The sequence below is a fragment of the Cyphellophora europaea genome (genome assembly GCF_000365145.1).
Source record: "Cyphellophora europaea CBS 101466 unplaced genomic scaffold supercont1.12, whole genome shotgun sequence".
Classification (NCBI taxonomy): Eukaryota; Fungi; Ascomycota; class Eurotiomycetes; order Chaetothyriales; family Cyphellophoraceae; genus Cyphellophora; species Cyphellophora europaea.
In genome coordinates, this window is record NW_008481800.1 from 305,034 (window position 1) to 326,957 (window position 21,924).

Below are 21,924 nucleotides of genomic sequence, written 5' to 3' on the forward strand. Positions count from 1 at the left end.
GGTAGCGAGGAGGCGCTCTGTGCAATACTTCTCTCGGTGCTCTTTATGTCTCGTTGGAGATCTTTTTCGATGGCGAGCCTCGCGAGAGTCGCCGCGGTACCTGCCCGGGTGAGTCGCGGTTTCGTCTCATCGTCGCAAGGTTTCCGCCGCACACATGGTTGGGGCTTGGACGGCCACGAAAAGCGCGACTCGTGTGAAGGTGGTCGACTCATGGCTGCTGCGCTACACTTGAACTGCAGTGGCTTGTGGTCTCACAAATGAGAAGTGTAAGAGCAATGTAGAGTAGGACCCCGATAGGGTTTCCAGGCGACAAGAAGCAAAAAGCACCTACAGAGGTAGAGGCTTTGATGGCATAAAGGCGCAAACTTGCTGCTTCAAAATAAAGTTTGCCATTCACACGGTGCCTTCGTTAGGCAACAGTCGTGTGGCCCGATAGCTGGAGGACAGTGAATGACAGCAACTGAACAAGCGCCGACAACAGAGTATGCGTTGACTGTAGGGTCGCATTGCGCTGTCAATCGCTCGCATGGATAGTGCAGATGCTGGCAACACCACAGCCATTGGCCCCGAATCGCCAAAACGGTGACAAAGACGAGACTGCTGCTTTCAGTGCCGGCCAATGTGGGCAATCCAGAGCGCACAGACCGAGTGCGACTGAGGGCCGTGCTGATGATTGAGGAATGTTGTTCTATATGCATTGATCGTACAACTACCTTACTCTTCGTCGCCAAGGCTTGTGTAGTCCTTGTAACACTGCTGCTGTACAAGCTCCTCCTTGCCGGTCTCATGCACCACAAGTGCCGTCAATTGGCCGGCTCTGGCGCAGTTCGTGTCCAGGCCCTTGGAAAAGCGTGAAATCTGGAGCCCCATACGAGCATCGTGCCCGTAAATGATGGTGAGTTGGCCAGTTCCCTTGCCCGGCTTTCCTGTCTTCGGCGCTGACCACTTTTCCATGGCCGGTAATAGCCTCTGGTATTTCCCCCAAATCTTGAACCAAGGTTTGCTGCCTTTGTGCTTGTCATGGTGGAGCTTCGACGGGACATGCGTCTTCAGATCAATGGACCGCATGTTCATAACTGATACAGGGTCTTGTGATTCCAGTGGAATGCCAGGCACAAGACCGCCATGGACAGCAACCATTTCGCCAATGCCCTTGATGGATCCAACTTTGAGGATGAGGGGAAAGGACTTTAGGTATTGGAGTTGTTCGTCGCTCAAGGCGCCTGCAACAGCGTCGGCGGATTTGTGTTTTAATTTGCCCTTGCCGCGAGTCTCGATGCCCACCGAGTCTGCGTCCTCTACACCTTCGCCGCGAGCATGTCGGCGTTTGCGTTCGGCCAACAGGATGACACGATCATCATGATTGCCTCGCACAACCGACGCCTTTCTCTCCCGCAAAATATCGATGACACCCAGCGAGTCAGGACCTTTGGTGACAATATCGCCAACGGATATGATATGGTCTGTCGCTTCGTTGAACTTGACCTTGTGTAGAAGCTCGAGCAACTCCTTTTTGCAGCCATGAATATCTCCAATGAAGATAAGGCGCCTCGATTTGTCGGCATTGGGTGCTCCAGGCAGCAAAGACGAGTCCAGGTCTTTCGTCTGTATCAGCCCCCCAAGGTGAGGTCTGGAATTCGTGCCAAACAACGGTTGAGATGTACTTTCAGAGAATGTATGGAATGTGTCCCATGCGGCGCGCTCTTCCTCAAGCCAGGGCCATAAAACCCTTGTCCACAACAGCCATGTGAAGAGAGCTGCGGTCAGGGCAGATAGGACTAAGCGGCGAAACTTTGGCGCTTTGGCGACGGCCAGGCAAGCATCGTAGTACTCATCGAGCCGGTCTAGGTACTTGTCATACCACAACTCAGAGTCGGCACCGTTAGCAGACGGCGTCTGCCATTCATTTGTACAGTATTCTACCAACGTCTTGCGCGAGTGAACGCCACTTGATGCGACGGTGAATGGCCCTTCATCTTGTTGTCTAGGCTTCTCGGAGACCATGACTATTACGTCCGGTAGGTCCGCTCTTTTTATGATTTGGCATAGGAGGTCATTGCGAAGTGTTGGGAGGGGCGTCAACCGTCGTGGCTGCGAAGGGTGAGGTACAGGATGAATCAGATCGGCCTCGCTCGCAGTCTTGGAGGTACCATATCACTGGCTGCGCGATCAGCCGGTGCCACAAGTAGTGAAGCTCGCTTGTGGTGGCCTAGAGGATCCGGGAGCCGCGACTCGCGGTTTGAGAGCTTGGCATCTACGGACCAAGGTAATGCGGCGTCACTCTGCGAGATATCGGAGCATGAGAACGCTTTCGTACGGCGTGAGAAACTTGCGCGGACGAAAATGCGAGGCACTGAACGTTGAGACATTCGGGGAACAGGTATACTTCAAATGACTTCATTCTGCAGCCAGCTGGCGCATCCTTCAGCCCCAGCATTCCTCCGAGACAGCCCCGTGCGCAAAAGATGACATGCTACGCTCTGCATTAGGTGACGGAAGAGTTCTTTTCTCGAGTCCAATTACTTTATTCGGGAACTATAGGCTGAATTGTACATCTTGACTTGGTCTCCGGGCTGGATATTGACCACAGCCTCTGCCAGCACTTTACAGAGCAAGGCCAGCGATGATGAGACCGAAGAGACCGGCGCCGGAAACGGCAGTGCGGATGCTAGCACCGCTGTCGCTGGAAGTAGAGCTGGCAGAAGAACCGGTACCGCTGGCAGTGCCCGACTCAGACTCGGAGCCCGTAGCAGATGCCTCAGAACCGCCTATACAGAGTCAGAGGATTTTCTAAAGATCTGAAATGGATGCAACTTACCAACGCCAGTCTCGGAGCCGGTGGTAGTGGCTTCGGAGCCAGAGGCAGTGTTGGAACCAGAGGCACCGGTCGAGACAGGGAAGAAGGAGGCAGAGATGCAGGAAGCCTGGCAAGAGGCATATGCGGCAGTCTCCTCCTCAGTGCCATTGCCCTGAGTGCAGGCACCAGCGCAGGCAGTGGTCTCGTTGACAGCCTGCTCATTGGGGCAGGGCACGTTGACGCAAGCGGCCTGGCAGCAGATGTCGGTCTCGGAACCTACAACATGTCAGTCGCAACCTCTTTAAATTGTGACATCCAACGCACAGTCAGCGAGACATCGTTGCTCGGGGGTCAGGGAGGCTGAAGAGCTGGCCGAGGCGGAGGTGGCGCTGCTGGCGGCGGACTCGCTGGTGCTGTCCTGAGCCAGAGCCAGGGCGGCAAGACCAAAGGTCGCAACGGTAGTGAAGAAACGCATGTTGACGGACGTGTGAATAGGGCTGATTGTACAAACAGTTAACGCGAATGGAAGCAGGCAAGCGAGTGGGCCTGTGCGATTGAAAGAATGTAGATTGAAGTCTCGAAGGAATCTGGGGATGAAGGAAGAGGATTTGGCGCGCTTTGGGACAAGCAGAGTTCAAATAGCAACCGCATAGAGCTGGGGGCAGGGGTAATTCAACTGGCGACAACCTAGCAATTGAAGTTTCGGAACAAGCCTGACCAACAAATTGCTACCTTGACCCCGGATTCTGTCGTGGCATTGCGGAAAGGCCTGCATCGCGTCGTGCAGCCACAGGCCTGGCGGCTACGACCAACCCCAAAAGGGGTCAAGTCTGCGGGCCAAGTGCCGTGTGGAAATCGGAAGAGCGAGGCGGCGGCATTGATGCTTGTAGCGTGATCTTCCTCAGAGTGGTGGACATCTGAGACATGGTTTTCTCAGCGGTCTCACCGCGGTGGCAAAGCATCTGGAAGATGCACATGCTGCTGCTGCACATGAGAAGTCTTCTCACAAAGTCGAGCAGCAAGAGGATCAGACTCAATGCATGAGCATGGTTGAGGTTGATGATTTGTTTTCCAAACAAAGCATGACACTAGGAAACGTAAAAACGTCTCAGCCAGGGGTCAAATTGGTCCAGCGGCTAACCCGCAGTCACGATCGACATCGGAAGTAAAATTGGCGGGCGCAAAACTTGGCGCGAAGGGGAGGAGGTTCTCGCCTGGTCACGGGACCGCGCGCTTTAGGGTCAGGCTTAGGCTTGCTAAGCGCGTGGGTGAGCGGGACGACATCAGTGACGACTTCTCAGCCTTCCTAGACATCGCATTGAACATTGCAAACATCGCTGGATCAGACTGTGGTCGCTGCTCACAGCCCACCATCCCTCATGCACTTCTAAACAGGCAGAAGCTCGCCTCATCCGAGCATGGACTTCCTTGATGATGAAGCCGGTGCGAGTGGCAACGAAGATGTCCTCGTGCCAAGCTCGCAGACCGAGGACAACATTCGCCCAAGGAAACGCCGCCGATATAACACCAGCAATGATGACGATTTAGATGATGAGTATGATCTTCCTTCGCATGACTGCAGCCAAGATGAGTACGACGACCCGGACGAGGTTATTCAGAAATCCCGGTATGACGAGGTGACCCACGTACCGCTCCATGCAGAGACACAGAAGGACACTTTTGTCACTCAATTGACCCAGCCATGGTCAAGTCCTACCCGTATTCGGGGGCCTCGGTGGAAGAAGCACAGTGAACCGCCATCCCCGCAGCCGAATGGAGTCTGTGAGGAGCGTTCATGTGCAGCTCAACTCCCACCGATCGCAAACGGCACCATTTCTGACCCTCGGGCTCGCCATGATTTCGAAGGTGTGCCAGCTGACGACGACTTTGGAGGCGACGATCCTGACCTTTTGGAAGCTTTGATTTCTACTGAGCTTATGCGGCAAGACCCGTCTGAATCGGCTTCCCTTGGCCCCGCGTCTAGAATCAACGTACCACAGTCAACTCAGAGCTTTCGTCAGACTACACTCTTTGGGGCACACACAACACAGAGACAAATGACCACAGCGCAGTCAAATCGTGCTCACAATTGGCCTCTAGCCAATAGGAACGAGAAACCCACTCATCACAAGATCAGCACCAACGCAATGAAAACATGGGTATACCCTACCAACTTGGGAACGATCCGAGACTATCAGTACAACATTGTACACAAAGGCCTTTTTCACAACATGTTAGTCGCACTTCCTACTGGTCTCGGCAAGACCTTCATTGCTGCAACGATCATGCTCAACTGGTATCGATGGACAGAAGACGCTCAAATCGTTTTCGTCGCGCCGACCAAGCCACTGGTCGCCCAACAGATTGAGGCATGCTTTCACATTGTTGGTATACCGCGCTCTCAGACCACCCTTCTAACCGGCGAGATCTCGCCTGCGATCCGCGCCGAAGAGTGGCAAGAAAAGCGAGTCTTCTTCATGACTCCACAGACATTGATGAACGATTTGAAGACTGGCCTAGCTGATCCAAAGAAGATTGTCCTTTTGGTCGTTGATGAAGCCCATAAAGCCACGGGAAACTACGCCTATGTCGAGGTCGTTCGTTTCCTCCGGCGCTTCACCGAGAGCTTCAGAGTCCTTGCACTTACCGCCACGCCAGGCTCAAGTGTGGAGTCTGTCCAAAAAGTTATCGACGGCCTCAATATCTCCAGGATTGAGATCAGAACCGAGGATTCTATGGACATCCGCCAATTCGTGCACTCTCGGGATGAGAACCTCGAGCTATTCGACTACTCATACGAAATTCAGGAGACCCTCGACCTATTCCGCAAGGCAGCACAGCCTCTTCAGAACAAGCTGTGTAGTCAGAATGCGTACTGGAACAAGGACCCCGTGGAGAACACACTGTTTGGTTTGAAGAAGGCCCAGGATGAGTGGAATCGTTCGGAGGCTAATCGGAAGCTCGACTACAAGTTCAAAGTACCTGTCTTTCAATCATTCAAAGCCCTCATGTCACTGGCTCATAGTGTCGACCTCCTCAAGTATCATGGCATTGGGCCATTCTACCACAAGATGAATATCTTTGCTGATGAAGCTTACGGCGGTGGCAAGTATCATCGTCAAGTTACGGAAAGCAGCCCGTTCAAAGAGATGATGAACCGATTGAAGACATGGATTAACTTGCCAGATTTTGTGGGCCATCCAAAGTTAACCTATCTGAAGGAGGTCACGCTGAACCACTTCATGGATGCTGGAGATGGCCAGGGCGCCGCCGCTGGAAGGCCCCCTTCCGAGACTCGCATCATGGTCTTCGCGCACTTCCGCGACAGCGCAGAGGAAATCGTCCGCGTGCTTAAACAGCATGAGCCTATGGTACGACCCCACATATTCGTAGGGCAATCCAGCACCAAAGGTTCGGAAGGCATGGACCAGAGATTGCAACAGAAGATCATCACACAATTCAAAGCAGGCACATACAACGTCCTCGTAGCCACCTCTATTGGCGAAGAAGGTCTCGACATTGGTGAGGTCGATCTTATCGTCTGCTACGATGCGTCCAAGTCCCCCATTCGCATGCTGCAGCGTATGGGGCGAACAGGACGAAAGCGAGCTGGCAATGTTCACGTCCTTCTCATGAGAGGCAAAGAACAGAACGATTTTGCAAAAGCGAAGGACAACTACCGCAGGATGCAGGAGCTCATCGAGTGTGGTAAAGAGTTCAACTTCCACGATGACGAGTCGCCTCGGATTGTGCCTAAGGATATTCAGCCTGTAGTCGACAAGCGTATGGTCGAGATCCCGGTTGAGAATACCCAAGATGTCTCCATTGAACCAAGGAAGAGGAAGCCTAAGAATGCGAAGAGGCCACCCAAGCGGTTCAACATGCCTGACGGCGTCGAGACTGGCTTTCAATTCCTCGGAGATGGCAGGAGATCCAAGTCTAAGAAAGCACCTCCCGAGGCTGAGCTCGACACGCTCGATGCCGCCCCACAAGCACTCGGGGAGCTGTTGCTGACATACGAGGAGGAGATCGAGCGGCAGACTCGCTACGGTGAGGTGGCTGGGACTGAGCCCCAGTTCATCACAGTCCCAAAATTCGATGCGTACCCCAGCTCTTTCAAACGCTTGACAAAGACAGGAACAATCGGCCATTCGAAAGCAACGGAGACCGTGGCAAAGGTGTTCAAGAACATGAAAAAGCGTGCCAAAGTCTGGAAGCGCCCGACCAGGAACGAAGTCATGCACGACTACGATGTACAGGTTTCTGACGATCAGCCTCCGCCTGAACGCCGAACCAACAGCAACAAGCCACCAGCTCTGAAGCAGAAGCGGAAGTCTTCAAAAATCCTCACACGGTCCTCGCGCTCGCCAACGCCCGTCGATGACGATCTCGCTGATATGCACAGCTTCATCAACGACGAGCCGCTCGACGAGGAGTTGGCTCCGTCGACAGAGGCTACGTCGCCGGACTCGCTTCTGGGCAGCCGGGAACTCGGCCGCAAAGGCCATCGTTCGCCGTCAACAGAAGAGCCGCCCGCGAGCTCGCAGGGACAACAACAGTCCAGTGAAGTTGATCTCGATGAAGAATTGCCGGATCTTGAGGATATTGTTTTCCCATCTACCGCGAAGAAGACGGCGGAGGTGCGGCCTAAGGGGAGGGCTACTAGGAGGGTGGTCGATAGTGACGATGACGACGATCAGTAACGGTTCCCGATAGACGGAGGGAATGTGCGTAGTCTTTTCAGCGAGGCGTTGGAGGTGATGTAGCTCTGGCATTCTTTTGGGCACTACAGGCACAATTACGCACAGCAACTAGTCAGCCTGGCATGCAGCGTCGGAGTCAATTAGTGACGGCTTGCATTACAATTGCATCGAGCGTCGCCGACCGTTTTGTTCTTGAGTTCCTCGCATGTCTATCGTAGCGCTGTTCGTACCTCAAGTGCTGACTCTTCTATACCATTCTCGATGTCAGGGCTGCGACGTCCGCGCCCGCGCCCGCGCCCGCGCCCCTGCCTTTGATCCGTAGCGCATCGCACTCATCACCGTCCCATGCTCGCCATGACATTCTGCTGCATCTCCCGGTCCCTCCGCACACCCGTCAAGGGCGCCACACTCCTCAAGTCGCCGACCACATCCTTGGCTTTGCCAAAATACACTTCCTGCAGCAGATTGCGCATCTTGCCCTCCATGTCCTCCACCATGCGTCCAATGTTGACCACATGCCCGCCGTCCTTAGCCAGACTACCCACGCTCTCCACATTCAGATCCGCCTCGACCTGCCTCGTCATGCTGCCCGCGAGTTGCAGACCGTCCTCCTTGACGGTCGCATTATCCAGCGAGCTCTGTAGATGCAGGATCACCGTGCTCGTGAGCTTATAGTGGCTGGTCCGCGAGCTCGACCCCGTAGTGCCACGCGTGCTGCGCTCGTCCACCTCAAACACGTGTATCGAGTCCCAAGCGGCACTGCCACCGCGGGCCTTGCCGCCCTCCTTCTTCAGCAGCACCACGCCCGCGAACCCCTCGTCTAGGTCCCACAGGTAGACGGAGCCGACGGCGGTGCCGCCGGCGCCCTCGCTCTCGGTGCCTTCGTAGTACATGCTGCGGTAGACGTCGAAGGCGGCGTTGCATTCGACCTCCATGCGGCGCACGCGCTCAGACGGGTATGTGGCGTCGGCTTCTTCGGCGGCGGGGAGGGGCGGGTAGAATTTGTTGGACCATGGTGAGCGGTAGGAGTCGCCGTCGCGGTTGTAGTCGCAGAGGAGGTAGGTGCGGGAGGTGGAGGGGTCGAGGGCTGTGTTGAGTGGTTGATCGACGGAGGAGAGGAGGTCTTCCGTTAGAGACGGGGTGAGAGCGGTTAAAGAGTTGAGGTGCGTAGGGATTGCTGTGGGTGGCAGGCGCCGGAGGAGGTCGCTGCGTAGAGTTGGGTTAGTGGTTGTTCAGGCGGTGGGGTAGAAGCGGGCAGGTAGTAGGCAGGGGATGGCGAGTACGGAGGGCATGCTCACAGGGCGGCGTCAAATTGGGCATCGGATGTCATGATGGCGGTCTGGAGGCCGACACCACAATATAGACTTGTTATGCGAGGGTTGCTTGAATGAAGATGTGTACTAAGACAGACTTGATTGAGCCCGCACGATGCCCGAATTCGCAGCCTTGTAAGCCGGCACCATTCAGCCTCGTAGGTGGACACATCCGGAAACTTTGTGTATATCTACCTCCCTCTACATCGTTGGGATAGTGTTGACCGCCATATTTACTTGACGGGTTCTTCAAAGCAAGCAGTAATAACCGTAGCCACGTGTATCTGATGCTCTTGTAGTAGCGTTTCTGCGCTCAGGACTGAGTTTCAGTGCTGTTTTTGACCTAGAAGAAAGCTAAGTTACCACCTCAGATAATGCACAGCAGATTATTATCGACACAAAGCCTTTGGAAGAGCTGGTAGATGGCGCTCAGGAAAATCCTGCCCACCCCTAGGACACGCTTTGGGAGACCATCGCGCGACATTACGAAAGGAGCTGTAGAGGCAGCTATTTCACTTCGTACTTTGCCCATATGAGCCCTTGGACCTGACTTAGCTGTAGAAGCCTTGAAGAATGATCCTCCCTTATCAAATAACGTCGCGTCAAAGATCTTTCCACCAAGGACTTGGAGTTGTTACCGCACCTTTGTGGTGCCAAACATCAATGCCACTATTGAATGGGCGCACAGGGGCCAGGAAGTGCCTCCACGGGAGAAACAGAGGGAACGGCCGCCTGGCCATTGGTGAAGGGCTCAATCATCTGAAAATATCAAAATTTGTCTTCAGCCAAAGTGCAACGTACGCCACTGGATTAGAACGTTCGTCGATATGATAGAGATCGTCTCGGTAGCGCCAAGACTTTTACTGCCTGCATCCACCAGACTTGAATTTTCGGGATCTCAGCATCAGCGAATCGACTCGACTGATCTGACACGGGTCTATTGCTCTGAAACTAACCATCCAAGCTCTGCAAAAACCGCCTACGAATATCCTTTGCGATCTCAACATTGTTTTGGGCTCGCTCTCTAGAATCCTTCGCCCTCCTCTCCATCATCTCCTCGTGATCTTTAATATGAGCCTTGAACCTCTCCTCCCGCTGCTCAATATGCTTCTTCTGCAATTCTGTCAACGGCCTGTCTGCGGCCGGCTCCGGCGGTTGTACCACCGTCGGCCGGTTTGGCAACCTGGCCTCCACAGGTAGGATCTCTAGCTTCGGTCCAGGGAGCGTCTGATACCAGTAAGCTGTCGAGGACCAGTCGTCCCGCAGGTGATTGGCGTGGCCATGCTCCATCTTGACCGTGAGGCGCTTGTTGAACCGCACTGGATCGGCCAGGTGCCAGCGATATGAGACCTGGAAGCCGCCAGGCTGAATATCCGTGTCCTCGTGGTGAACAATGCTGCCGCTGAAGGGGTAGGCGTTGCGCTGCATGCCCCAGCCCTGCGTAAAGTAGTCTTCACCGCCCGTACCGTGCATGCTGGGCGGCCATGTGTCGTCGTCGATGAAGAACATGTCGTCCCCTTCGCCCCACCATGTGCCCTGGAAGTGCAGCACTGAGTGGTTGCAGCCAATGTACGTTCCTGCTCCCTTCGTGTCCAAAATCGTATAACCCTGACCATCGAGGTTCGGCACCTGCGTCTCCAGGCTGTTGGTCTGCATCGCATTGGGTGCCCATCCCTCGGTGGGGTTCTCACGCCGCCAGTGTGCGTGGAAATACAGGATCTCATCGTCGCCATCCGCTCGTGCTGTGGGAGGTTGCAGCTCGTAGTCAATGTAGAAATACTGCACGTAGGCGTGCTCGCCTTGGTTCTCGATCTCAATGCGTGCCCGTGACTTAAAAGGCATTGGCAAGTAGCAGTTCAAGGCCGCAGCACCACCGAACTTGTGCTCATCTGTCGGTCTCACTGAGACCGTGAAAGGGAGGGACTGGAAGTTGGCGGCCAAGGAGTGGCCCAGGCAGAAAAAATCGCCTAGCGGTGCCAGCACGTTGGGCGTAGGCGAGTCGTCCCAGTACATCTTGATCAGGACTTTGCGATAGTAATCTGCGACATGGCAACGTACGTGATAAGCATGGGTCGTCATGTCCATGCCCCTTCTGAGTGAACTGGGTGATGGTGGGAACAGAGGCTTGTATGGAATGACTTACCAGGGTCATTGTCCTCATAATTGAAACCCAACCCATTACCTATCTCCATTATGGGAGCACCGCCCTTCGTAAAGGGAATCAGACCAGGACCAAGATTTCGGCGACACGCCTGTACGAACCACAAGTGTGTGATTTTGCCCGGTCCTTCAATATCGGCGAGCAGCGCTGTCTCGCCGGGCTGGATAATGAATGCGTCTTCATTGAGGCCTGAATGGTCCCAGCTGGACACACGTGCTGTACGCGCTGTCTTTCGCCTGGTGCCTGCCGAAAGCAGGTCATCTCCTAGCAGCGATGTAGCTGAGAATGAAGGAGCCATCTGCGCCGGCATGGAGTTAGGCCTTGACGTGATTCAAACTGGGTGCTCCAACTATATTTATCCTGTATATTGTTGAACTCAGGGGTTTATATGACGGACCATTCTCTGAGAAGAGGTAATATCACCCCGCTACAATTTTCGGCACGCGTGACCACCCCACAAACTGCCAATTTACTCCAAGACAAGCCAACGACGAGATCCGTGAGTCGCGGAGAACAGCTAAGTCGGAGGTCGCGGAAATATTTGAACTTCCGCGGTCTTTGTGTGGGGCTCATCGCCAGCTCCTAAAAGACGAGTCTGTGAAAAGATGCCAGCAGTTGCTAGTTTATGCGAAGAGTCACGGTCCACTAGTTCTGAGTCATTCAAGGGTTATACAGACTTCCTGGTGTGTCTACCAGGTGGAACTTGTTACATGTCGACTCCTCCCGCAATCATTGAGCCACCACCAAGGTATAACGATTGCTGATTGTGCGCCGCATAAGCTCTGCAACTAGGGTCAATAGTAGCAATATAATAGGTCGAAGCATTAAGCCCGCGAAACCAGACTGCCAGTCTGGTATAACTGAAGTCACATCAATCCAAACTATTCTTGCTCCCTAAGTATGAGCGTAGAGTTTCCTAGCCTGATCATCATTTCGAATGCTCCATCTCTTCGACCTCCACCTCAGCGTGCTTTGATTCTGCTGTACCAACGACATTGTTCGTCGTATCTCGCTGCGACATCTTTTTGAAGTGTCTGGGAGGCACACCGGCGTCATACAATTGATCCAGTTGTCCAAATCGAACACCCTTCGTTTCCGGATAGAAGAAGTATCCGAGCACTGCAGCGATGGACCCCAGGCCGAAAAATATGAATCCAACTTTTCCACCGAGATGGCCTGCGTCAGGGTTGATCTGTCCAAGCTATCAGTTTGGAAAGTGGATTTGAGAGCACCAGAAACAGTACTGACCATGTAGGGTATGGTGAACTGCATGATCAGACCCCAGACACCATTACTCATAGTCACCAGTGCTTGAGTGACTGCTCTCAGTCTCATCGTAGCGATCTCGCTCGCCAGTACAAATCCCGTTGCGCCAATACTGAGCTGGTACACGATAGCCCAGAGGTAGATGAAGACGAGAATTGCCCATCCGGCTTTTTTCTGCTCAGGTATGCACCCCATGATGCCAATTAGCAGCAATAGGAAGCAGAGCACGAACTGAGCTGGTACGATCATGGTACGACGACCAACGACTTCGCTCAGTGGAAATGCTGCTGCGCTTGAAAGCAGCATCACAACGTAAAGCACGATTGAAGCGTCGAAGAAATTCTCGATACCGATCAAATCGAGAAAGTACGTTGCGTTTCCAATGACAAAAGATGCACCAATGACTTGTTGAGAGCTTGCAGCACAGATTGCTGTCAGAGTACGCTTGCGATTTTGGCGGTTAAAACATTCGAGTTCCGCGGTTGGGAGAGGTATGAAACCAAAGATGGTTTTGGCGCGTGTAGCTTCTCCGGTGATCGCTTTGGACAGGTCGACGTCTTCCTTGAGACGCTTCATTTCGATCTCATAGAACTCGTTGTCATCAAAGCCGTACATTCGTCGGAGTGAGCGTTCAGCCTCATCATCCTGACCTTCGCGAACCAGCCAATACGGGGATTCTGGGAAGAAAGGCCAAACAATGACAAGCATCACTGAGAGATGTAAACCGCTGGCTCTCGATTCACTCATAGAATTTGGCCACTTACGCGGGAAAAAGTACATGCCAACGACGGGTGTCCACCATTGCCACTTGGTGTTGATTCCGCTTGAAGCTCGTGCTACAATCACCCTGGGAACATGTCAGTCTTGCCAATTTCCATCGTGTTTGTATTCGTAAACCTACACAAGCATCTGGCCCCAAACGATGCTCGTATTGAAGAAGCATAGCCAGAAACCTCGAAGCTCCGGGCGGCTAGTCTCTCCAATCCATAGCGGGGATATGGTAAACATAATACCAATAGCGATACCTTTTTGAACTTGATCAGTCACTGACAAGGAAGATATGCGAAAGGTCTATACCATTGACCGCTCGCCCAGCCAAATGGACTCGCCAGTTCGGAGCCAACTGTTGGAGAATAACGGCCACGGTCGATATCAACGCAGCGATGATTATCATCGGCTTCCGACCAAATTTTTCGAACAAGGGCGCAGCAAACCACGCGGTGACAACATGACAGCCGAGACCAATGGCGTTCCAAGCGGACAGATACGTTGCAGGCACTACCCAGGACCCGTCCGGTAACTGAATTCCAAAGAACTTCTGCACCTCAGGTAGCGATGCCAGTTGGCCGCCGATGACATAATCAAATCCAAGCATCATTGAGCCGATCGAAGTCCATAGCGCTGGAAAACAGAAATTGATTAGATATGCCTGCAGCGTACGACACGAAGGAAATTCAACACACCCCAGAGACCATAGCGCCACTGAACGCGGAGAATCTTCCATTTCTTGGACGGGTCGATCACGTTATAGTCGATCCTACCAATTGATCAGTCTGCAATAAGGAACTTGACTAGGGGACGAGGTACTCTGTCAATGGTGAAGCCATAATGATGGTCGCAAGCGATTTGGAGATACTGTCGGAGGGTCAGCACTCAGCGAGGTTGTCAAGCGAACAACGTGGATGATGGACGGATCATATACTCACGGAGCCTCGTGGCCGGATATGGTGGCCAGGAGTTTCCTTCGAATAAGGTTCATGGCACTTCTTGTAGAGGTGGCCAGCGCTCCTCATCGCGACCCCATCTCAGTCCCACGGGGATGAGAGACGCGGGGAACAGGATGCGTAGCTCGATTCGAACAGGTCAATTTGCTGTTCCCGGTTGGTGTATGGTCGGAGTTGGGAGCTGGGGTAGGATCTACCTCTGCAGAGGGTAGGATTTCGTCCAACTACGAAGTCAAATTTGAGCCCACGGTGGTGCTATCATGCCCATTCAGGGGCCAGGATACCCTAAAAACTGGCGGACCCGCGGAAGACAGCTACTACTCCGCGCGGAGTGTGCCGGGAAAAGTCATTGACCAAGATGCGGGGTTGGGATATGACGGCGTAAGGGCCTACACTACCTAGCGGAGAATGTAAACTTCCTCCGCGCTTATCTGCTAGACAAGCCCTCAGATCATTCCCTTGAACCAACTAATGATGGTCACTTCGAGCAGCACAGAGCATCGGCCGAGGCGGGTACTTGCTTGTACAGCATGCCGGTCCCGGCGGACCAGGTGCGACGGAAAGCGTCCAACCTGTAGCACTTGCACCACGCGGAGTCTGGAGTGTTCGTATCCAGAGGTCAGTACAAGTGTCAAAGTGATACCAAATTGTGCAGTTCTGACCACTCCTAGCCCGCTGATCGTACACCTTTCAAGTACGTATCGTCGACCTGCACGCCTCGTTCCTGGAGGAAGCTGAGTGGGTCTACTCAATGCTAATCAACGATATAGTCTTGAAGGCGACATAGCTGAAATCAGAACACAGCTAAACCGCATAGAGCATGCTGTAGCAGCCAGTCCCAACCGTCACAGCCAGACTCCACGCCCGGGCAATCATGACTTGAGTCCCCAGACGCTTCAGGCTGCACCAGCCCCTGCTACAAGACGCACGAGCCTGTCGTGGGATTTCCCGTATATGCAGGTCCAAGCAAGTAGCTTCACCCAAAGAGCTGGCCTAGGCGAAAACTATGGGAATCATCTGCTAAAGATGGAACGAAACTGTCAGATTGACTCAGCCTCGGCATCGCCTATCTTTATGCTTCAACACCAAGATTTAATGGCCGCCTTGCAGAGCTTTTCTGAGAAGATACATCCTTGGTACCCTATCCTTGAGAGTACGTTCTCGAGGGTCGTTGAAGCATGTCTGAAGAGCTCTTTCGAGCCAAGCACCGATTCGTTCTTGGTTCTCATGGTGCTTGGTAGCGGGGCCGTTGCTCAAGCTCACACCCACAGTACGGCACTCCATGACAGACCAGACCTAATGTATCTCACAACGGCCCTCCGAATGATGCACCTCATAGTGCTTGAACAGAGTCTGCGCAGTTTACAATGCCTGGCTGCAGCAAGCATTCACTACTATCTCCTTCTCAAGCCGCTCCAAGCCCACGACCTGGCAGTTTTGGCCATCAAGAAAGCCCAGGATCTATACTTCACAGGCGCCTTCAAGAACGACAGGAGAAATCTGGAGCACTTGGTACGCGTATACCGATCGGTGCTGCTAATTGAAGGTGAATTAGTTGTGCCCCTCAAGCTCGCAGAGAGTAATGCCTCGGAGTACGAGGAGGATATCCCCCTTCCATCCGGTATCGACATTTGGTCGTTTGAAATTGAACCGGCCACTCCTGACATGTCTTCCACTGGAAGTATTGGCAGCCCTCCTTCGGACCAATTAGCAACTTACCTGCTCGCCCAGATAGCCATGAGAAGGATGTTGCGACGTAACACTACAGCGATCACCCTTTCAGCAAGAGGCACATTTGAATATGCGCCGATGATTGCACGAGAGCTCGAGGAACAGGTTCATCACTGGTATTCTCTGTTGCCAGAATCGTTTCGCTTCTTACCAACGAGCAACCCACCAGATGAAGAGCGCTCTCCTCAAACAACCTTTCTCTGCACTCAATATTGGGCTTATCTGGTTTCAATAGCATGGTCCTCCGTGGTCAAAATCATAGACTCTCAAGACATGGCCGTGGAACTGCAGGACCAATGCCGCGCCTACTTTCAATACTACCATGAATTTATCAAGAGCGCCACCTCAGCTTTAACGACCTGTCTACCGAACAAATGGACCCTCTATGCGAGGTGAGTCGTCCTTGAGGTCAAGCAAGCTGAATCTCTTTGACGGCAGTAACACTAACCTGTCAGTATTTTCGCCATCTCGATTGGTGCTAACATGGCGGCTTCTAATCCATTGCTCGCGTCATTAGCCACACCAGAAACCTGGACTACGTTGAGACATGCGTGTGATGCATTCGGCGACGAAAGTGAATACAGTCCGTCTCTTCAAGCGATGCGTCAGGATCTTGAAAAGACACTTTCGTCTCTACCAAACGAACACCAATGACCTGCAACCGGCCAATGCCATGGCCTTGGTAGCGTCCAAGGAAGCTTTGATCGCCCTCTCACATGCAACGCGCTAGCGGAGTTGGAGCAGGTTTCCGCCTACAGAAGATCGATTATTCGACTTCTACAGGCAACCAATAAAAGCCGATCTCCAATATCGCAAGTTCATGTCCCTTCTTCGAATACGACCGATGAGCTTGCCAGCGTATATGGCGGGTTGCATCTCCTGCTTACTTAGGTGACAGTCTACAGAGTCTCCCAATAGGCCTTTCCTTCCCGCATCTGTACTGAAACTGCCCGTCTCTTCCTTCCACCGGGGGATACGTGGATGCTCGACATGGCGTTCTGCACCTTTTGGACGGTCCTACTGCTGTCGGGCAGCTTCACTGGAGCCGTCCCATCCCTGTCTCGTGCTTTACCGAAGCTGAAGAGGGCAAGTGGTATTACCAGTTTCCTGGTGGAGCCCGAAAGCACTTTCTTCTCGACCGCCAATGTGGCGTACTCCTCTACACTGAACATTGACGCCAGCGACGGAGATCTATGGCCAACAACATGGGCTGACGACGGAAGTCTCTACACCGCAAATGGAGACGGCCGCGGTTTCTCGGCAGATCAGGCAGACTTCGGCGACATCGTCATGAACCGTCTCGACGGCACGCCGGAGACCGGCATTACGGGGATGAGGCTCGCATCCGGGACAGCACTCGGACCGGTGTGGACACCGGGGTCTTACAACCGCAAGCCGACCGGTATTGTTGCAGTTGATGGTGACGAAGACGGCCACGACGAGTTATATCTTGCGGTACAGGACCTGAACAATGGGACAGCTGGACCTGGAGGTGGACCGACGGGAGACGCTTTCAATGAAGCCCCCGCAGCAAGCATTCTCCGATCAACGGATTACGGAGTGACATGGACGCCAACAGGTAAAGCAATGTTCTCCAACCACGTCTTTACCACCGTATTCTTTCTTGACTTTGGTCAAAGCAACTCTCATGCATCTGTGCTTGGGGCCAACGACGCAAAGTATGTCTATGCTTACGGCTTAGACAACAACTGGAGAGATTCAGTCAACAATGCAGTTCCTGATCCGCAAGACCTCTACCTTGGTCGTGCACCTATCTCTTCAATCCAGGATATCACTACTTGGGAGTTCTTTAGCGGCACCGCTTCATCTCCTGCATGGGATAGCGACATCAACGCACGTCGATCTGTGCTGCACGACAATCGGCGCGAATACCCCGGTGGGACGACCACAGATGGATTCTCCATTATCTCACAGGGCAGCGTCGTCTACAATGCGCCCTTGGACCGGTACATCTACTCGAGCTGGTCCGACTACAGCTTCGAGTTCTATGAAGCACCACAGCCGTGGGGTCCATTCACGCTCTTTCACCACAAGGACTTTGGCCCAACGCCATGGTTCGGCATGAACACCACGACACCCAAGAATGGTGGCTACGCAACTACCATACCATCGAAGTTTATCAGTGCCGATGGGATGGACATGTGGGTTCAGTCCAACTGGTTTGTCGGCGCTGCGGCTGGTAGTGACTGGAATTACTGCTTCTCTTTGCGGCCCCTTGTAGTCACCAGGTATGGAGGGTCCGCAGCAAGGCCAACAAACCAAGCCAGTGACGACACTAACTTGGCCCGAGCTGACGATACGGTTGCCATTGACAAGACCTCTCACTACGGTCACCTTCTCTACCTTAACAACGGGGATACGACTTACAGCGAGGACAGCTGGGACAACACCACCAAACCTCTCGACCGCTGGGGCTACACCTGGCCCATGCCCGTGAACACGAATCGTGTCGTCTACACGACTGGCGACTCGTTTCCTGATGGTGGCTACTTCTCTGCGAACCTGACTGTGCAGGTGCGTCAGAACCTCCAGTGGACGGATGTTGCGGGATTGAAAATCGATCCTCCGTATCCATACAGCGCAGCCGCCAACCCGCAACAACGATTCACATTCACGTTTGACGACGTGGTGGGCGACGGGGTGCAGATCATTGGCGTGCCGGGTGGAACGTCGTCGTTTACCTCGGTAGCGGAGCTGGAGGTGTACTATGGAGCTTCCTAGTCCTCTGTTCGAAGATGAAGACATATTTGGTGGCGATGACGAAGCGATGTTGGTAACTCGATGTATTTATATATGTATGCGTACGCTTTCATTCTCACGTACATGACCACCGACTGATGAGAATATAATCTATTCTGAGCTACAGCTAACCACCTATACTCAGTGCTACTAGACACCCGAAGCGTGTGAAATGACTTAATCTCTACTATCACGCTACTATTCCGTGCTTCGGAAATCCACTCCTTTCAGCGAACAGTGAATCGAGGCAAAGACTGACACATATTCTCCTGCAGAAAAATATGTACATCGACCAGCCTTCACGAGCTACCTACATGAGCGGCTAGAAATAGTGGCTATTCTGTCATCAAAGTTTTATGGGATACCTTATTGAATAGATATGGTTCTGAGGCTGAGGTCACGACAGCCCTTTTACCTTGCTTTTGTTGCCTCATCATTGGAGAAACTCTTTGCCAAGTGCACATTAAGCGATCCCAAGAATAACAGAGCTACGCACGTTGAAGAGTTAACTTGAAAGTTCTCGATCCGAAATCTACCCCACATATGGCGACCGTGACCCCCTTCGCGACGGGCATACCCCAGACCCTGCCCCTCCACGGCCCCACATCAGCCTTTTCATCGGCAAAGCGTTGAACTAGGACCTGCCTCTCATGGAGATGGCATGCGAGTGGGTTCGACGCAGAACCTTGGATTTACCTTCAAGAAGTATCTCTCACTCGCCAACAACGATACACTCCGACATCGATCAACCCAATTCTGCGGTTGGCGACCAACCTCTTTAAACCCTTACACGAACGGATCCATTTCAACTCAAGTCAGCCACGATGGGCAGCACGACGGACTGTGAGGTGCTTGTCGTGGGTGCCGGTCCAGTCGGTCTCCTTACGATGCTCTTTCTCGCCAAAGCAGGCATCAACGTTATCTTGGTCGAGAGCTTGCCTGATGTTGATAAATCGCCTCGAGCAATGGCATACGGTGCTCCAGCAATCGTCGAGCTCGAGAGAGCTGGCGTGGCGGCCGAAGCACGTTCGGTTGGGATGGTACCTTCCGACTACGATTTTCGTTTGAGATGGATCACCATCGATAACAAAACGCTCGGTGAGTTCCGCTCAGAGGACAGGATTCCTGGCTCCTTCGACGCAGTCCTCTGTGGACAATATGAACTTGCCAAAATCATGAAGCAACACGTGAGCCAGTATCAAAATGCCAGTGTGAGTCGACACCCCCCGCCGCCCGGAAATCCACTTCATTGATTGTTTCTTCAGATCCTTTTCAACCACAAATTATCAAATATCAAGGAGGTAGAAGGCGCTCTGATTGCAACAGTAGAAACGCCTGAGGGCAACAAGGAGATCTCAGCAAAATACCTTGCGGGCTGTGACGGTGGACGATCAACGGTCCGAAAACTCCTGAACTTGACTTACGATGGCTTCACTCTCCCACAGTGGCTGGTCGCCTGCAACGTTCGGTATCCCTTCAGAGCACACGGCTTCGACCGCTCCCAGTTCATTGTCCACCCAGACCATTTCTGTCTCGTCGGCAAGATAGATCCAACCGATCTCTGGCGCGTCTCGTACGCCGAAAAGCCAGATCTGACCAGAGAAGAAGTCTTGGCCAACGTCCACTCGAAATTCGAGGCTATCTTTCCAGGACCCAAGCCGTTGCCCAAAGACGCGTACACGGTCGAGATAGTTAGCCCGTACCGCATCCACCAGCGATCTGCACCTTCATATCGAAAGGGCCGGGCATTTCTGGCGGGCGACGCGGCACATGCCTGTTCGCCGTTTGGAGGTAAGAAAGACTGACTCGATCGTCTCGTTGGCCTCATCTACTGATACAGCTCTCAAATCCAGGTATGGGTCTGACCACGGGCATCTGCGACGCCGGGGGACTGGCCGACTGTCTCATCGGCGTCCTTCGAAAGGGCTGTGACGATTCCTTGCTGGACAGGTACGCAGACATCCGAAGACAGAAGTATCAGGATATCACGAACAATGTCAGCTACAGCAACACTTGTCTGCTGCGAGACACCGATCCGGAGAAGGCTTCGGAACACGAGTTCTTCAGGATGATGAACAGCTCGACGGAGGTCAGGAGGGAGATGCTGAAAAGCGCGTACATTCTTGGGTGAGTAGAGAGGGCGGCAGGAGTCTGGCCGTATTTGCGAACAATCTTGCTGACTTTCGGGTTCACAGACACGACTTCTCGCAATACTGGCCCGCAGAGAAGCAACGAATGGAAACTGCAAATCTATGAGCGTTGAGGCTCGCTCTGTACCCTTGATCGCAACTGCCACGCGCGGTATGTGAGGGCGACCGGAGAGGCCATGCTATCTTCCGGAAGCCATATGGAGTGCATCCCTAGTGAATGGGTCCGTTCGTACCCGCTCTCGAATCTGTACTCAGGATCTTCCGTTGTCTAGTACTTCACATTCTCACCACTCAAGGTGAACTCCTCTGGGCTTGCTTCGGCTTTGTCTAGGCCATCACTTTTCGCTCCAGATGTCATCCCACATCAAGATTCGGTGCAATGTTCCACTGCTCCTGTCCTCCACAGGAGACACTGCTCCCATCAAAATGTAATTTCCGAGCGATCGTCAAGGACGATGTCATGTGCTTGTAATGTCCTCAAGAACCGGATGCCTCAGCAAGTTGGCACGTTAGATCCTCGACCACTTCGCCACCCGTCCGCAAGAACGCCTTGAAATCGTCCAGTTTGACCAAAACCTTGGCCTTCCACATAGCATAAGCACTGACGAGTTCTCTCAGCTCTTTGTCGATAACGGTAGATGTATTTTCGTAGGTGTACGAAAGTAGGCGAATGATCTCGATAAAGTTGTCAGCCGGAGCAAGAGATTGAAGATCCCTGTGCAGCTTGTGGAGGCATAGCTTCTTCAAGGGCTCGATCATCCATTGCTGAGCAAACACGTACAGCTTCGCGTGGCAGCGTATGGCGTTCGTGGGACGGACTGGGGGGTCAAGATTCTCGAGATATGTGCGCGCCTCCGCATGGGATTTGGTTTCGAGAGCATAGACGAGGCTGCTGAATCCAGAATCCTTGGCATTGGGCTCACTGCCGCTTTTGCCCGTGCATGAACAAGCTTTTAGCGAATACCCAGTATGGTTGTATCTCCCACAAAAGCCGCAGTACGGTCCAACTGACTTGCGACCGCCGTAAGTAATGCAATTCAATATGCTGCATCTGCGGGGCCCGGAACCAAAATCACGTGAACCACACTGGATGCAGTGCTTCTGCACCTTCGTAAGAGCTTTAGGCGTGTCGACTTGCGGCCCCTGCCCAGCGACTTGAGATGGACTAGATTTTGGCGATCTTATAGGCGCTCGATAGACTCCCTTGTAGGCATACTCGAGAAATAGCGTGAAGACTTCCAGCTCGATCTCCTTCAAGTGAGTCTTCAGGTCAACGGATTCGCGCATGCCATTTGTGACCATAACTTGCATTGGTTTTG

General features: G+C 53.2%; 10 protein-coding genes across 10 annotated transcripts; 4 read left to right on the top strand and 6 right to left on the bottom strand.

Annotated features, from left to right (window-relative positions):
- Positions 1 to 714: 714 nt before the first annotated feature.
- On the bottom strand, positions 715 to 2,004 carry HMPREF1541_10261 (uncharacterized protein; the record flags this gene model as incomplete). Its single annotated transcript, XM_008714932.1, has 1 exon — positions 715 to 2,004. One exon carries the CDS (start codon positions 2,002 to 2,004, stop codon positions 715 to 717), a length of 1,290 nt encoding a protein of 429 aa, XP_008713154.1.
- A 600-nt stretch (positions 2,005 to 2,604) lies between these two features.
- HMPREF1541_10262 (uncharacterized protein) lies at positions 2,605 to 3,272 on the bottom strand (the record flags this gene model as incomplete). Its single annotated transcript, XM_008714933.1, has 3 exons — positions 2,605 to 2,768; positions 2,819 to 3,073; positions 3,122 to 3,272. The coding sequence occupies 3 exons, from the start codon at positions 3,270 to 3,272 to the stop codon at positions 2,605 to 2,607; spliced, it is 570 nt and encodes a 189-aa protein (XP_008713155.1).
- Positions 3,273 to 4,215: 943 nt separating this feature from the next.
- HMPREF1541_10263 (uncharacterized protein) lies at positions 4,216 to 7,500 on the top strand (the record flags this gene model as incomplete). The annotated part of the gene is made up of 1 exon (XM_008714934.1): positions 4,216 to 7,500. One exon carries the CDS (start codon positions 4,216 to 4,218, stop codon positions 7,498 to 7,500), a length of 3,285 nt encoding a protein of 1,094 aa, XP_008713156.1.
- A 335-nt stretch (positions 7,501 to 7,835) lies between these two features.
- HMPREF1541_10264 (uncharacterized protein) lies at positions 7,836 to 8,830 on the bottom strand (the record flags this gene model as incomplete). The annotated part of the gene is made up of 2 exons (XM_008714935.1): positions 7,836 to 8,706; positions 8,799 to 8,830. 2 exons carry the CDS (start codon positions 8,828 to 8,830, stop codon positions 7,836 to 7,838), a joined length of 903 nt encoding a protein of 300 aa, XP_008713157.1.
- A 934-nt stretch (positions 8,831 to 9,764) lies between these two features.
- Positions 9,765 to 11,284, bottom strand: HMPREF1541_10265 (uncharacterized protein; the record flags this gene model as incomplete). Its single annotated transcript, XM_008714936.1, has 2 exons — positions 9,765 to 10,852; positions 10,957 to 11,284. 2 exons carry the CDS (start codon positions 11,282 to 11,284, stop codon positions 9,765 to 9,767), a joined length of 1,416 nt encoding a protein of 471 aa, XP_008713158.1.
- A 618-nt stretch (positions 11,285 to 11,902) lies between these two features.
- Positions 11,903 to 13,999, bottom strand: HMPREF1541_10266 (uncharacterized protein; the record flags this gene model as incomplete). The annotated part of the gene is made up of 8 exons (XM_008714937.1): positions 11,903 to 12,166; positions 12,223 to 12,950; positions 13,005 to 13,087; positions 13,142 to 13,265; positions 13,318 to 13,641; positions 13,704 to 13,777; positions 13,828 to 13,875; positions 13,947 to 13,999. The coding sequence occupies 8 exons, from the start codon at positions 13,997 to 13,999 to the stop codon at positions 11,903 to 11,905; spliced, it is 1,698 nt and encodes a 565-aa protein (XP_008713159.1).
- Positions 14,000 to 14,990: 991 nt separating this feature from the next.
- HMPREF1541_10267 (uncharacterized protein) lies at positions 14,991 to 16,349 on the top strand (the record flags this gene model as incomplete). Its single annotated transcript, XM_008714938.1, has 2 exons — positions 14,991 to 16,087; positions 16,151 to 16,349. The coding sequence occupies 2 exons, from the start codon at positions 14,991 to 14,993 to the stop codon at positions 16,347 to 16,349; spliced, it is 1,296 nt and encodes a 431-aa protein (XP_008713160.1).
- A 336-nt stretch (positions 16,350 to 16,685) lies between these two features.
- On the top strand, positions 16,686 to 18,437 carry HMPREF1541_10268 (uncharacterized protein; the record flags this gene model as incomplete). Its single annotated transcript, XM_008714939.1, has 1 exon — positions 16,686 to 18,437. The coding sequence occupies one exon, from the start codon at positions 16,686 to 16,688 to the stop codon at positions 18,435 to 18,437; it is 1,752 nt and encodes a 583-aa protein (XP_008713161.1).
- An 842-nt stretch (positions 18,438 to 19,279) lies between these two features.
- HMPREF1541_10269 (uncharacterized protein) lies at positions 19,280 to 20,586 on the top strand (the record flags this gene model as incomplete). Its single annotated transcript, XM_008714940.1, has 3 exons — positions 19,280 to 19,666; positions 19,721 to 20,246; positions 20,309 to 20,586. 3 exons carry the CDS (start codon positions 19,280 to 19,282, stop codon positions 20,584 to 20,586), a joined length of 1,191 nt encoding a protein of 396 aa, XP_008713162.1.
- Positions 20,587 to 21,082: 496 nt separating this feature from the next.
- On the bottom strand, positions 21,083 to 21,907 carry HMPREF1541_10270 (uncharacterized protein; the record flags this gene model as incomplete). Its single annotated transcript, XM_008714941.1, has 1 exon — positions 21,083 to 21,907. One exon carries the CDS (start codon positions 21,905 to 21,907, stop codon positions 21,083 to 21,085), a length of 825 nt encoding a protein of 274 aa, XP_008713163.1.
- Between the last annotated feature and the right edge of the window lie 17 nt (positions 21,908 to 21,924).